General features: G+C 40.8%; 1 protein-coding gene across 1 annotated transcript in view; it reads right to left on the bottom strand.

Annotated features, from left to right (window-relative positions):
* Positions 1-13,610: 13,610 nt before the first annotated feature.
* Sema5a (semaphorin 5A) overlaps positions 13,611-16,607 on the bottom strand; it is a 263,102-nt gene continuing 260,105 nt past the window's right edge. Inside the window, exons 20-21 of the mRNA XM_035439159.1 lie at positions 15,143-15,354; positions 13,611-13,730 (exon numbers count right to left, since the gene is read on the bottom strand). Coding sequence (XP_035295050.1) covers positions 13,611-13,730; positions 15,143-15,354 — 332 coding nt within the window. The remainder of the gene's footprint in view (positions 13,731-15,142; positions 15,355-16,607) is intronic.

Here is a 16,607-nt window from a genome sequence, read left to right as displayed (position 1 = left end):
TAGTTTCCAAGGACACAGAAGGCACCTCCTGGTAGCTGGAAGTCTCCCACTGGAGATGCCAACATCATGTCCTATTGCTCACACTTCTTTACCCACTCAGTAATTTGCCTCCCTCAACCTCACTTATAAAAGGAGTATCAATGTGTGCTTGATATTGCAGCACCTTTTAAATTTTATGTTTAAAGGTATATCATTTGTTCTTTCATAGCCCACACTGTGGCATTGACACATACCCTGAGTTTTTGCTCCTAAATGCTTTACTCTTTCCCCCAAATACATAATCCTTTTTTTTAAAAAAAAATTAAACAGATTTAAATCTACATGAGAAAGTCCAAGATGATGCTCAGATTGCTTTTGAACATTGCTTCTCACTGCTTATATTCTCATGTCCACTAGTCAATATATATTAAAACTTCCCATTCTTTTCTCACCAACTCTAAACTTCATGATTTCCATTGGTGTTGAGTGTGGTGTCTTCCTTCAGTTCTAGCTGCTAATCTTTGTCTTCATCACTAATCTCCCGCTTACTACCTAATGTTTGTAGAGATATTTTCCCAGAAAAATTTGTCTTTTTTCCAGATTTTAATGGTTTCTTTTAATTTCCCCTTTACAACTTCCTTCCTTCCTTCCTTCCTTCCTTCCTTCCTTCCTTCCTTCCTACCTTCCTTCCTTCCTTCCTTCCCTCCTCCCTCCCACCTTCCCTCCCTCCTTCCCTCCCTCCTTGCCTTCCTTCCACCTTTCTTTTTTTTAATTTTTGTGGCATTAAGAATTGAATCCAGGGCCTCAGGAATGATAGACAAATATTCTATCAATGAGCAACACACCCAGTCCACACCATCATTTGTTTACTTACTTTCCAGACTGTGCCCTTCCTCTTAACCAAACTTATTGCTATGGTATAATGTAGCTTGTGTCCTGCCCTCACCCTCTGTGATTAAATGCTACCCCAGGGTGGCACTGATGCCTGGCTGTGGAACTTTTGGGATGTGGAACCACCTAGAAGATCCTTGTGTTGTTGAGAGTCTGGGGTAACTTGTGTGCAGCCGCTTAGGAGAGGAGAGTTTATAAACTGAGCAATCTCAGCTCTGTTATACCTAGTTCCTTACTGTTCAGAATCCAAACTATTGGGACTACTCAGTGATGGGGCTTTAAATTTCTACCCTTTGGTTTTTTATTTTTACTTTAATTTTTAATTTGTAAAAATTAAAACCTAATTACATCACTGTATCCCTTCCCTTTCCTCCTTCCATTGTCTCTCATGTCTACTCCCAGACAATGCCCACCCCCACCCCACTCGAATTGATGACTAATTTTCTTTGACTATTATATATGCATAAATATGGAAATACAGTCTATTGAATCTGTGTAGTGTTGCTTGTTTGTGTTTGATTTCAGGGCTGAGCACTTGTTAGTGGATAACCTTTTTTTTTTTTTTTTTTTCAGGGGTGGGTGTTCCTCCTAGGGAGAGATGAATTACTTCTTTGCCATCAACAGTCATAAGGTGTAGTTCTTTGTCTAGGGGTGGGACCCTGTGACATTTTCTCCATTTGAGATAGGCACTGGCATTTTCAGGTCTTGTTTAGGCAGTTGTGCTGTGGAGGTATCATGTTTGTAGCTTAAACATCCAACATTTTGAACTAGATTTCTTTTATCTTTATAAGCTAGCTGCTTCGTGCATTATTATAGTAACACAAAGCTAACACATTTGTTTTCAGTTTTTCATAGAATTGTGGCTTCAAATTATATATAATCTAAGTGATCACTCTGAATCTTGCCAAGATGGATAGTCTCCTTTTTCCCTATTTCAATCGGAGGCTGTAAACCAGGAGACAATTTGTCCTCTTTGGCATAAATTGCTTTATTTTGTTTATGAGGGAACAGTCTAGACTTTTTCTTTCTTACTGTTTTCCCCGTCTTTTTGAGACAGGGCTTCATTTTGTATTCGAGGCTGCCTCCAACTCACTGTTTATCCAAATCTTGTTTCAAATTCATAATCCTGGTTCCACCTCTCGAGTCCTGGGGTTGTAGGCAAACATCAGCTCTCCTAACTTCCACCTGTATTACTGAAATTTACAAATAACACAAGCTAAAATGGACAAGTAAATTTTAAAATAAATTTTAGTTTTGCCAATTTAAAAAATCACAGCTGCGACAGCCTAGTTCTGCTACTGAAAACATTTCCATGTAGTTCTTGTGAAGAGAGAATATTTCTCTCCTCCCACCCCCTGCATTAGGCAAGCCAGAATCTCTTTTCTGTCACCATAGTTTTCTCTCTTTCAGAATGCAGAGAGTCACAAGGCATACAGTTTCTTCTAAGGGAGACTGGCTTATTTTACTTGGTAGAATACTCTTGGCTTCATTTACGTTGCAGTGTGTGCCAGTATTTTTTCCTTTTTATTGCCAAGGCATGTTCCATTTTATGGTATACCACAATCTGCTTACTCATCCGCTAATGGCTGGACATTTGGACCCCTTCCAGGCTTCTTCTTCCGTGAATTTTATCCTATGCATTTGGCGTACAAATCTTCGTGAGGACATATGTTCTCGTTTCTCTCTGAGTAAATATTTAAGTATTGCAGAGCTATGTTATAAACATGCAGCTTGATAAGAAACTGGTTTTTAATGTGGCTATTCCATTTTGATTATCGCCACCAATCTGCATTGCTCTGAGATTCAAATCTCCAACCATCAGTATTGTCACAGAGTTTAAGCGCTGTAGCAGGAACACAGCAGTATTTCCAGTGACTGAATTCACATTCCCCAAATGATTGATGACACCAGTCACTTTCTCCTGTGTGTGTTACAGGTGACTGTCTTATTTGGTAAAGGCTATGTTCAACTCTTGTGCCTTACTAGTTGTATTAAAGAGATATGCTTTTTATACAACCTGGACACAGAGTGTTTACAGTGAAGTTGTTGTTTTTCCAGATCATGGTTGACTTTTCTTATCTCTGACAATTTTTTTCTGGGGCTAACGAGATGGCTCAGGGTTTAAAGGAGCTTGCTGCTTTGAAAAAGACTTAAGTTCAGTTCCCAGCACCAACAAGAGGCACCAAACAATTGCCACTAACTCAGCTCCATTTATTAACAGATATACAAACACAGACACATAGTCAATAAAATATAACAGTATCTTTCATACAGCACAAATGTTTGTTTTGTTTTTTTTATCATAGTTTTCCTTTATGGGCTATGTTTCCTGTATTGTCTGACATCTTTGTATTCCAAGGCCACAAAAACTTTAGTTTGGAAGCTTTATGCTCTCAGCTTCTTACTGCAGATAAGATGCTTTCTGAGCTAATTTATACACAGAAGGTAATGTGATCATTGTATTATTATTGCTTTTTTTGGTTACTGTGATAAAATATCCTGACCAAGGCCACTTAAGAGAGAAAGGGCTCTTTGGCTCACAATTCCTTGTTACAATTCATCATGGCAGGCACTTGAAGGAACTGGTCACACCCCATCCACAGCAAGAGCTGTGGTAGCCTGTCTGGCATTGAATCAATGTGTACATGTTAGTGCAGATATCACGTTCTCCTTGCTCATTCCAGGGTCTCCTGTTAAATGGCTGGTGCCACCACAGTAGGGAGGATGCAGGGAGTGTCTTTCCATCTCAGTTGGCATAATCAAATTAGTCCCCATGTTATAACCACAGACCAACCTGATCTAGACAACCTCCTTCCTCCACACTCCTTTCTCAAGTGACCCTAAATGTGTCAAGTTGAAAATTAAAATGATGGATCACAATTTTGTTTATATATATATATATATATATATATATATATATATATATATTTCAGATTCATATTTGAAATAGGATCTTTACATCAATAAATCACATCTAATTAGCAGTCTCCTGTTTGGAGAACACATTTATTTTAAGATGCTTTAAGCATTTTCTGAGAACTTTCTGAGTGGTGACCTGTTAGGCAGTACTGCTCCTGTCAAGGTATTTTTCTGGATTTGGCTTCAGTGTGAGCAGTGTGGATTATGGGGCTACAGCAGGCAGACTTTTACAGCGCAGTGCACACAGCCCTCGAGTAACAACCAAGCACTGTTTCTAGAAAAGTTCCTCACCAACACACCTCCTTGTTCAAAGACTAACCCAATGCCGTATATGTCAGCCTTTGATCAACCCAGCTTAAAGTGGACAGCAATTCCATTATTTTCTAACAAATCTATTGTGAGTCACAAATCACAAGCTTGAATTTGCTTTATGTTTTGAGAATTTTGTCAATAGCGGTGCCCAGGTCTGGCACAGTATGGGTATGGGATTGAGACTAGCCACAGAATTCCCCCTAAATCTGTTTCCTCTGTTGTTTCTATTAATCTTACCAACCTGGGCATGGTAGTGAGCTGTCACCCATGAGGTTGCCAGAAACAGATACAGATGCATGTCTGCTGAGACAAGGCAAGATCTCATTGTCTCACCAAGCCATTCACAAGCCTCCAAATGTTATTATACCACTGAGCAAAGGGGTTTGTTGTTATCAAGGTTTTACTTTTAGTACCCTGTTGAAACTTAAAGTAACCTGATAAATTATGGAATGTACAATGATGGACTTAAAAGTACACCAGCTCATCACTAAGCAAGATCACCCAACAATATCCTGATTTCCTGGATTAGCAAGCTGACCTTGGCTGGCCCCAATGTCACAGTGTTCAGAGCCAAAGTGCCAGGCTCCTGACCAAGGGGCGTTACTCTCTTTGGCACACCTCTGGTGTCTTCTTCTCACTCTGTAATATTGTGATGGGCTGTGGTTACACATCTGGACTGTGAATGAACAGCCTCTCCCACTGGTGTCCTCACAGATGATTCCTCTAATTAGTGAGAGGATTTGGAGGTTCTATGGAAGATTCCAGCCCAGCCCGGCATCATTGTTCGGAAATAGCCCTCTATACACTCCACCTCTGTGTGATACTGGCCATGGTAGGAGAGAGTCGGCCATTAGGGGATGCATGACTTCTGTAGGGGCTCAAAGAGATCGTGTAATGTGCATGTACTAACAGGAAACAGGTGGTGACTCAGCAGCTCGTAAGTGGAAGAGAAGACAGTGCAGAGGGAGAAAACTAGAATGAGTGCTTTTACTTCATTCCGCATTCAAAGGAAATCTAGCCTGTGGAATATGACCTCCATAAACAACCCGAAAGCATACCTTCACCAATACCTGACTCACTGAAGCCTGCACATAGATAAAAATCACAACTCCGGCTGTCCCTCTGCATTTAACGCTAAAGACTCTGTTTTAAAATATGAATAACATTCCTTGATACTAGAGATTTCCTGGGAGCTCTGGTCGGTTGCATGGGGAAAAGCTTAACGAGGATTATCTCCAAGCTACCTTTGTCCTTATCTGTCTGTAACACCCAGACTGGACTTTGAAAGTGAAACCCTGTGGCTCTGTTCCTAGCTCTGGGATTGCTGAAATGGGGAGACAGCTTCAAGGGAAATGCACAAAAAGCAAATTAACGAAGGAACTCTCTTTCAGGCATTGTTTTCAATGTGATTTAATGAAGGCACCACTTAAAATAATAATTTCATGAAGTGATACTTTCAGAGACTATTTTAAGGTTAATTTGCTCTTCCATTAACTATTTAGAGCTGTGGAGGCCACACATTCCATCATTTCTACCATTCTTTTCAACTGGCCTGAAGAGACACTTTAAATAGAAAATTACATTATAAATTTCCAGGAGGTGCAGAGTTATCTAAATCCTATTTCAACTTTAGTTTTTAAAGATTGAATGAAGACAATTCTAAGAGAGTGTGAATACATGAACAGTGTGAGACTATCTAAATATCAGAATGTGTATTACAGAGATCACAAGTGATAAAAATGCAAAAAAAGAAAATTGAGCCATAATATGTTTTTCCTACTTTAAAAACTAATAGCTAAATAGAAATTCTTCATGGGATGCTTTAAAGTTTAGAATAGTTTATTACTTGGCCTAAAAACAGTTTAATCTTTATAACTATTGATAGCTTGAATTTACATAGCTTTACTGTACTATGATACTATTTGACCTCTATATTAACTGATCTGTCCTGGGGATTTTGATCCATTGAAATATATACACATGTTTATATAAAATAATCGGAGCAATGTCTGTTTATAAGTACATACCATATGTGCACATATAAGATACATAACTACATGTGCATATTTTAAATATGTAGATAAGTGTAAATATACTGAAATATTATATGGATATTGATATATGGTTATCTAGCTATGTTGTGCTGACTGTATGTCATCAGTTCATTCATCAAGACCTCTTTAGGCAGCAGCGAGTGAGTAGCATCTGATGTCAGCCAACCACTGTAGACATCCATCATAGTCAATGCCTGATGATCACGCCTTAAACAGAAGGTTGGATTGACTTTCCTTACCACACAGCTCCAAATTACCACAGGAATATGGACAAATTTTGGTTCCCACATCTGTGTGAGTCTGCATGGTTCTGTTCTGTGTATCATCAAGAGACAGGAGAAGAAGGCCAAACAAGTATGTTGTGCAGGTTCACCCAGCAGGTCATCCACACCCTTCTGATGAAATCCGATCCTCCAAATAGCCTTACCACATTTTGGGGAGACTATGGAAAGAAAAATGCAACTAATTGTTTCCTAAATGGCAGAGTTTATTTCAATACTCACATACAACTGAATGAAGCAAACTATTTACACGAAACATTAAGTACAAAAAATATAATACAATTTATCTGTACATAATTACGACTCTCTTAGTTTCCACAAAATGTTGGCAGAGAGATGATGATGGGAGGGGGTTGTGCTCTTGGCAATACATGGGACCATTTTACGACTTCATTGTTAAAAGAGATGAAGAAGGTGAAGATGTAGAGCTGGGAATGCGCCTAGGGCAGTTATACAAGATGACATTTCCACTGTTATAATAAGTGCAAGTGTCACCTTATTAACATGTTTGCTTAGACAGGTGTGAGTTGGTTTTGGCTGATTGTTTGGGAAGTGCCCCTGTCCGCTGCCCCTTTTTGTAACTTCCTTAATTGGTTTAGTGACAGATAGAATGAGTTCCCTGCCTGGGCTGACACAATGAAGGTCTTAAAGTGATTTCTGAAAACAAGATTTCTACCAGGTGTCATAAGCAACAATTTGAGGCAAGGACCCAGCCGGCTCTAAGGGAGAACATAAAACCAGTGCATTAACAAGTGAAACAAAAAGATGCTGGCCACAGAAAGCTACCAAAGTGTGTGTCTACTGAGTGTTCAGGAGAAATACTGACAGCCAGAAAGGACCGACTAGTGTGGGCTGCCCAGTGTCTGAGGCAGAAAATAGCCACCAGCCCAGGTGCATTGCCAAGAAGACCCAAGTGGCTGCTTTCTCTTGGGGAACTGACTGGCGAATGCAGAGCTACTTCACTCTTGAAATGGCTGTATAGTAGCATATATATATATATATATATATATATATATATATATATATATTGCCTTTGAAGTTTAAATTTTAAGATCAATAATAGTCTGCAAATTTACTAAGGATTGAAGTTGGCATAGGAGAAATTTCAATGAATGGGAAATGAAACAATTCCAATAAGTTGATTTTGTATCACAAAACAGACAAGGAGGCATAGCAGGTGTGAAGTCGAACCAAGTGGGGTAGCGCAGGTTTGGTCCTATGTTTTGCAGAATCTTATTGACAGATGAGGTGAGCATCCTGGTGAGCTGATGGTTGGAGGCTTTCACTGTGCATCTTTTTAAGCAGCAGACCTCAAAGCTGGATGTTAGTCCACAGGGATGGTGTAAGAGATGAGTGGTCAGCTTTAGCATAGAAGATACTGCTAACATTTTAAACCCAAGTGGAAAGTATCAATTGTATTAATTTATCAAGCAGTTCTGATATAGGAGTTGCAAAATAAGACAACCTACACAACAAACAACCTAGTTGGTTCTCATTCCACACTCTGTGTCACTGCTGGTAACCTGCATCTGTTTCCCTTGTACCCACCCCCACACCCCCACCCTGAAGGTCAACAGAAACAAACCTTGACTTCTACATACACCAAGTGGTCTTTCCTACCACAGGACAGGATCTAGCATGTTTCCATGAAGATTTGAACATTAAAGCAACAGAGGTTATTTGTTTGTTTGTTTTTACAGGCTGGAATAGGGTCCCCTCATCTGGACACACCCTTGCTCCTGTTGGGAGAGCAAAACCACATGGGAACATGAGACACTTCTCTCTCATTTTCTGTTTCTAAGTTCAAAGAGACACACAAGTAGCTTTCCTCAAAGCGTATACAACCAACCCTCAGCTTCTGATTGGAACGATCAATAACCAGGAGCAACAACAGCACAGAGCTTATAAAAGTCACTGGCAACTTTGTAAGGAAAGTCAATCATGTCCTGCAGATAACAGACTTCCTTTAGTGTCATAATGGAAGAATAGTTTCTGCTTATCACAGCCCAGGCTTAGCTTTCTGCTTGCATTTATCTAACACTGGAACCATCTGGTATTAAATTACCAGGAAGCTGAGAAAGATAAGGATTATGGCTGACCTACCAGCCTTAGGTTCTTGACTGATTATGAAGGGATGGAGATTTTCCTGCCCAACTTACATTTTAGTGATTTCCAGCTCTGATTTTCTCTTTCTGATCCAAGAGTATCCTTGATTAGTTTAGTTACCTGCACAATGTCTCCCAGTAAAGCATGTTGATACAGGCTCTGGCCATGGAAAATAAGCTTAAATAGCAGAAGATCATGTTTTGGGGCTGGGATCTCATTATGAGCTATACCATTTGTATCAGGCTCCAGATTGGTGTTTAGAAGGCTGCACATAATTTACACATTCTATTTTAAGAGATCTGTTTCCATCAATGATGCTTCAGTAGCACGTATCAAAATTCTGATAATGCAACGTTACAATGTGAATGCAACTTCAATTTAAGTTCACAAGGAAAAGTGACTTTTGCAACTTCTGTCAATATTTCAACATTGTATATTATCTACAGGGTTTCAGTTTCTCAAAGGGAACAGTAGCAAACTGGAAAATAACACATTTACTTTGGTTGATGAGATTACGCATAGAGACAACCTGAAGGCCTCAGTTTAGTGTTTCTAGAGCTGTAGAAACTTCTTACATCATTTAATGATAATATGCTGGAGATATGCTGGAGACAAAGATGATCCCTGGGCTCTGGGCATTAATCTCTTAGGTCAACAAGAACATTAACTTAGCTTTTCCCATCTCACATACATTTCTCAAAAAAGCAGAAAACTCAGGATGTCCTTTAGTGTTTGATAATATCAAATACCCATGGCTAATAAAGGGTTTTGAGATATTGACAATGATGTATCAACCATGAAGTAGTGAAGGTATAGGAATGAATGGATGAGTTGGGGAAATTCAATACCATCTTTAGGCTCTAGAAAGACAGCAGAGAGTTTGCAGAGGAGTTGATCTAAGGTCACTGTTTTGAGACCTCCATGGAAAGTGATTTTGGGGGCCATGAGACTCAGACACAACCTGTCACTTGAAAGAGAGTTTGATTTGATGCTGACAGAGTTCACTATGTCACCCATTGGCAAATGGTGTTTGAAATTTCTGGTTGGGGCTCTCAAACTGTCTTTTGAGACAGTAGTGCTGAACTTAGTGAACCCCAAAATGTGACTTAAAACATGAATGGCTCACTGGAGAGTCTAGGTTCAGAAAGTGGATGACCCTGTGGAAAAAAAATGATGAGGAATTTGGCTAGATCTATTGGGGAATTATTTGTGGCTTATCCTGAAAGCAAGAAAATTCAGCAAAGAAACATGAGTATATATGCAGATTCATATACCAGCAGACTGTATTTAGACAAAATGACCAAATGCAAGCCTGATGCATCGTTAGGGAAACATTTCTTGGGCTATTCAATCACACAATAACGTAGCCCTTAGGTGAAATCCTCTTTGATGAAAAATTGTCCACAGTATTGAAGGCAAGATTCATGTGGAACATTTGTGGACACAGGTGTCAAACTGGGTCATTTCCATCCCTTTGTAGATAAGCAAGGAGGTAACATTACCCTTGACTAAGACTCATGCACCCAGGAAATATGATTATAGTACTGGGTTGTGGGCCAGATCCCTGCCAGGGACTATGCAGGGTATTCATTAGAGAGTAATATAACCCTCACCTTTTAATCTCACATGCCACATCTGTTTTTCTTTTCTTCAGTATCACCAGTGAGTCAATAGCATTCACACCAAACTATGTTAATTTCCCTCCCCAGTGACAGAGGCATCTCAATATCAGGCACCCTCACAAATGTTTACTAATTATGGCTTATCTTCAATTCCTTTAGTGTCTCTGTCACTCCACTGTGCAATGAGAAACCCTCTTCTCTTCCTGCAAGGTCAATGATTATTCTTAGTAGAATCTTCTTTAATATGTGTGTTGATGTATCCAACAGGACCAGGGATGCTTGGATACCACCAGTAAGTTTTAAGGGGCAGAGGCATAAAGATGCCTAGCTTGCATTGGGAAGTTTTGAAGAAAAAGCCTAGAACTATGACAGAGGCTTCTCTGTGTGTGTATGTTTCACTTAATGTCCCAGAGTTCCTTAGAACTCACAGAGTTAGCTTCAGTCAGTGGTGACAGAGGCCCCAGTTCCAAGAAAGTCCCCCGAGTATTTGGAAATGTCTCAGGCTGTGCAGCATGCAACGATTCTGCTTTTCTCTCTGCAGAATGTCAGCACATAGCAGGATTGACGATGGTCTAATCAGAGAGAGAACTCTAAACAACATCAGGACCAACTCCCAAAGTATGCAAGCAGGCGATTGAAGCCAGTTTCCTAATAAAAACCAGCCAAGCATGAACCCCAACTCTAGAAAATAAGCTGATTAATGTCGTTTGACAACAGGTTCAGCCAGATGGAGCATAAAAATATGAATTCCTTCATGTGATTCTTGTATCAAAGGGCAAAGGAAGCAAGGAAAGAATGAAGGAATAAAGGCAGGCAAGAAGGGTCGGAGGGAGGGAAGGAAATGAAATTGCCCATCTGGAATTTAAAACATGACCCACAGGTTGCAGTCTAACCACAGTCAGAGTCCCCAGGTATAGCAGATCTACTCTGAAAAGGAGGTCACAAAGAGGGTGGCATATCCTCTGCATATCATGCATGTGTGTGTGTGTGTGTGTGTGTGTGTGTGTGTGTGTGTGTGTGTGTGTGTGTGCTGTGTTAACAAGAGGCCTGGAATATGGCATGTACTGTACCAGCAGCAACAGTACGCATTTAGAAAAGAAGAAACATCACTGGAGGTGAAAACCAGAATATAGCACATGGCATTCCTAAGCAATTGTTCCAATTGTCTGGCTAAACAAGAGCAAATGCCTGGGTGGTTGGGGATGGAAATTTAAGAGAGAAAGGAAGCCAAAAATGAGGCTTTAAAAAAGCAATAGCAATATCAAAATACAGTCTTGTTTCAAATAAGAGAATTCTAGCTTGGGGTTACAATATCAAACTGATACAGACCAGGTTGGAGGCCACTTGGAAAACAGTTCCTATCAAGTTTAGCGACAACGTCTTGAAACATTTACACCCTCCTTCCCAGTGGAAAGGAAATGGACTTCCACGTTAGGGAAATATTCAAGAAGGGAAGCTTATTTTTAAAACAGGACAATTTAGGGCGACACCAGGAGGATATATTCTTTTCTTAAGAGAAAGTTTTGAGATGAGTTGAGGCATCCAATGAAAATCCACCCTAGTGACAAGGAATAAATAATCAGACACAGCTATCTGTTGAGTGTGGGTTTTTAAAATGTGTGTGCAACGGAGGCCATGTACACTGTAGAAGCACTGTGTGAAATGCCACACGATGTCCCACTGGGATATTCCCATATGCCATTTCTTCACAATTTGACACATCTCCCAGAGCCCATCTGCTGCTTTAATTTCAATTTTAACATAGAGTTATGTCTGAAAAATGTGTGATTAATCATGGGATTTTTTTGGGGAGGAGACATTTCCCGAGATTGCCTCTTTATATTTGATAGGGGAAAACACACTCATAATACCCTGTAATCTTTACCCCCGTGCTATACATTTGCATAGACATGAAAGTTTATTTACTTATAAGAACACGTATGAATGCCTACTCAGGCCTTCATCATAGTGACCAGTGGCACAGACAAACCGTTTTGTCTTCGCTTTTAAAATGCATTAAGTCGGTACCCATATACTCTGTATCAGCTGCTAATGAATCTCCTTCACTCCTCTGAAGACCCCAGGAATGGTCTCACAACATTCCATCATGACTGAGAGCAGGTGGTTCACTAAAGCCCCACCCCTCTAATCTGTTACCTCGCAGGGTACATCTGGACAGCTACTGACTCAGAGCAGAAGTGGGACGGGCTAGGCTGGGTGCACAGGAAGGCAGCATTGAGGTAAAGACACCAGAGTTTCTCCCTCCTCTGGCCTGGGAGCAGGAGGGGACAAACAAGGGGACTGTGGTACTGCAGTGTCACTCCAGTGTGACCATGATGAGCTCCAGAGGGACAGCTGTACACACCTTTAATGCTCTCGATAGGGGCCTATTGATGTACATTAGACACATCAAAAATGCTGAATACAAACAATGCTTGTCATTAAACGTTAGTTCATTCAACACTGCATAACACACACACACACACACACAAAATAAAAATAAAAAAGAGTAGCTTTCAGTTACAGTTTGGTACTTTCATTGTTTTCCATAATTGGCATTATAATGTTCAAGAATTTTCTCTGCAGGGAGGGACAGAGGGGTGGGGAGTCTACCCAAATGCTAAGACTGGCTCTTCAGCATATTCCCACTGCCCAGGCAGGTGGCCTTCAAGCCCACAGCATAGCAAGGAGCTCCCTGGAGTGCCATGGAATCCGAAAGTCAGAGTAAGGCTAGTTTCACTGCAAGCTGCAGAACACTGCTGTCTCACTGTCTGTTCTCTGTTTCATGTGTTCACCACACAGTGATGACAGTCACTATCCCAGGCCATAGTAAAGGGTGGACCATGACTGGGCAGGTCCAGGGCAGGTCCAGGGCAGGTGAAATCCCTGGGCTTCCCTGGGCAGGAATCACTCCAAGTGCAAACAAGATCTGTTCCAAGAACCCACAGACTTGGGGGAGTTGGCCATAGCCATATCTTCATTCTTTGAGTAACTCTGGACCCTGTGTGTCGGGGGGGAAGGGATCTCTCAGATAAAGTGCCTGGCTTTGCTTCTTTGTTTTCAAATTAAAACATCATGAAGTTCTACACTCATAAGCATGAAGATGAAATGTTTCTGAAGACACTTTCTAACATGGTTGGCACATTTATGAAATAAAACTCATGAAACAATAGACCAGTTAGAGTTTTGGATGAACACAATACAAAACTTCATACCATGGCTCACTGAGCAACAATCAAATGTTTGCTACAGACCAGATTATCACAACACCACATTTATGTGTTTATGGGTGTGTGGTTTATTTTTGTAGCAATGGGAAAGTCCTGGCTTGAAATGCACTTGCAATGAATCCACACATCATCTCTGAAGTCTCAGAAATAGGGACAGTCATGGAGCACAGCTTCCAGGAGCAGAGAGCTTACAAGGAGCCAAAAATATAAGAGCGGCTAGTATTCATCATAATTGTTGAGATCTGTAAAGTAGGCGTTGGAATAGGTCTTCCCAGTGAGATGTGGGTTGAAGTATTTGTTTCTCTCCTCTAGGATCAAGTTGTTTTTGTTAAATGCCTGTAAAATATGTTTGAAAAGATTTAGAATGTTCAGTAAGTGGTGTTTTCAAAGCGGGGAGGGAAGGAGAACTCAGGAGATGCTGTGCTGAATTTGAGCTCTCTCTGAAGGCTCTATTAGTTTGGAAGGTGTCTTCTCATTTACTGCCTCTTCAGCTCATTTGTCTCAAGGAAGACTTGGCTAATAACTAGATGAGCCTGGCTGTCTTCAGTAGCATCTGGCCTACTTTAGCACTTTAATCAGGAAGGAACCAAGGGAGACAGGACCAGAAATCCAAAGTCTGAATTTCTAGAATGCCTCTAAGATTCATGCAAATTTATATACACTTCCCAAGTTATTTTCCATACCTGAGGATATACTAATATGTGTCTATACTTCCACAAAGAGCTACATTTATTATGTCAATTTTACTAATTCTTTGAGAATTTTATAAATGTATTTTAGTTATAATCACATCCCATGCCTTCCTATTCTTCTCTCAGATCCATTCCTACCTCCCAAACCCTCACCTTAATGTCTTATATTTAACTTTTTAAAACATATAATCCAATGGTTCCAATTTATGCTACCTATAGACTCCTGGGTATGGGGCCACTCTCTGTAGAATGGAACAGGGGTCACACTCTTAAAGAAATCAGTCTTCCTTCCCCAGAAGCCATCAGCATTTGTCAAAGGCTATAGAACTTATTTAAGCAAGTGAATCTGGCTCAAATGTTATAGTCTCTTTTCACTCTGCACTCATTGAAAAATGTCCGCTGTGGCCATCTGTGACACAGATGCCCTACCTCATTAACTGTCATTAAAGTCACATGCAACTTCAAAGAGATAAATTATACCAAGTAGAAAGTAAATACTGAGATCAACCAAGATAAAGATGAAACAGGGTAGGTGGAAGCTAACTTCAAATAATTAGTTGAACAAAGTTCTTGAAGGATTCATTGTAGACTAGGCAGACACTGGTGTTCTTTTCCCTCGTGGCATTAACATTTCTAGTATTACCTCAGAATGGGAGACTGTACCTGAGGCGAGAACACAAACCAGCTCAGCTACCTACCACTGACTAGAGTATCAAGACCACAGATAAGCTGATGTGTTGGCATCAAGCTATAGGGGCTCTGCAGTTTTGTTTAGAAGGCCAACTGCTCACATTTTCTGATAGACTATGGACAAGTCCTCTGTCTTTCACTTTAACCTTACTCCATCATCTAAAAGGTGGGAACTAGTGAGAGATCCAAGGTTCTGGTTCAAACTGAGTTGATAGGTTAGGCAAACAAACCCAACCAACACCCAGAGGTCTGGGGTACCCCAGCTCTGTCCATCACCAGGGCCACCACCACTGAACCTCGCTGGTAGCTCCACTGTCACATGCCTTGGGGCCTACCTGACTGTAGCTGTCACTGTCCAGTCCTTACCTTGATGGCCTCCACTGAGTCATATTTATCCAGTTTGTTGATGTGGTTAGTTATGCTGCTGTTGAGAGCGGCAGGAGAGACAGGGTGGATGACAGTTGCATCATGAGACTGTTGCTGGTACCGCTGGCAGTAGGTATAGACAAGCAGGGTCAGGAGGCAGCCGAGGATGGAACTGCTGAGCCCCACGGCCATCATGTGGAACATGTTGAACTCTGTGAAACAGGGTCAGTGTCATACTGCACTTGAGAACAGACTACTTGACTCTCAGAGTGTCCCAGTGAAAGGGAAGAGAAAAGGTGGCACAGCTCCAAGGTACAGACAGCACAGTAGTTTTGTTCTTAGAAATGTCAGGGCCATGTAAGAACTTCTTCATACTGAGAAGCCTAGTTCACATTAGTGTTCTTTACTCTTTACCCTTGAACATTGTTGGTATTGTACCCGAAACACATTTGCTTCCCTCTGAAGCCCCCAGAGAGCCTTCGAGAGCACAGTGACTACTGGCCTGTCGGTTTTCCATGGATGGTGTGTCTAGGAAACCTAACAGACTGAGCATCCATCTATCCACCATGACTGCAGCCTACGAAGGGAGAGTTCACCTGCAGCTCTCAGTTGCTGCTCTCCTATAAGCCAGGCTCTTTCTTCCTCTGTTTCATTTTATTTAAATTGTTTTCTATTTACTTGAATTCTGTTGTGCACTGAATTTTTGTAAATACAAATTTTGTTCAATAGTGGAAACTTTTGAAGATTATGAATGAAAGAGAAGTCTTTCTTCTTTCTGTAGTTTTGGCTGTGCCCTTCTAGAGATAATGCAGACTTAATCTCTCTCCCTGTTTCTCCCTCCCTCCCTTCTTCCCTCCATCCATCCCTCTTATTTGTGTATTAGCCTGTGAACCACTTTTTCTAACTTTCATTTAGTAATCATATAAAAAATGTCTTACCCTAAGAAATAAAAGATTTGTGCTAAAGGGATTAAATATAATCTATCTGGACACAAATGATTCTCTCTTGATCCATTGTTTGTCTATTTAATAGGTTTCTACTCTCTTTGACTTTTTCCCTTGAGTTATGGGTAACAGATATTTCAAAAGTGAGCTGCAATGATGTGTCTTGAAAACAGGAGTGGTTTGATTGGTATCCTGGCAGCACACCAAGAGTTACAGAATGCCTAAGAACCATCTGGAAACCTCCATATTTGTTGGGGAAACACTGCTGTTGAAGTTCCCAACCTTTCTGCAGTGTTCAGATGAATGTCACATGAAGCAGAGGTAGCCTCCTTTCTCCTACTCTGCACTGGCACTAGAGGACTAACTGTGTTCAGGTCAGTAGCCTTGTATCTTCACAGTGCACAGAGCATCCACGGGACCCCACTGTCTTCCTATGCATCGCCAGGAAATGTAATGTCATTCGGTGGTCTCCATAATCTGTCAACTCCAGAGCCAAGTGGGACTGAGGTGAAGCTACTGAG

This window comes from Cricetulus griseus, chromosome 2 (assembly GCF_003668045.3).
Source record: "Cricetulus griseus strain 17A/GY chromosome 2, alternate assembly CriGri-PICRH-1.0, whole genome shotgun sequence".
Classification (NCBI taxonomy): domain Eukaryota; kingdom Metazoa; phylum Chordata; class Mammalia; order Rodentia; family Cricetidae; genus Cricetulus; species Cricetulus griseus.
The sequence above is the reverse complement of the archived record's forward strand: the minus strand, read 5'-3'. Positions and strand labels throughout refer to the sequence as shown.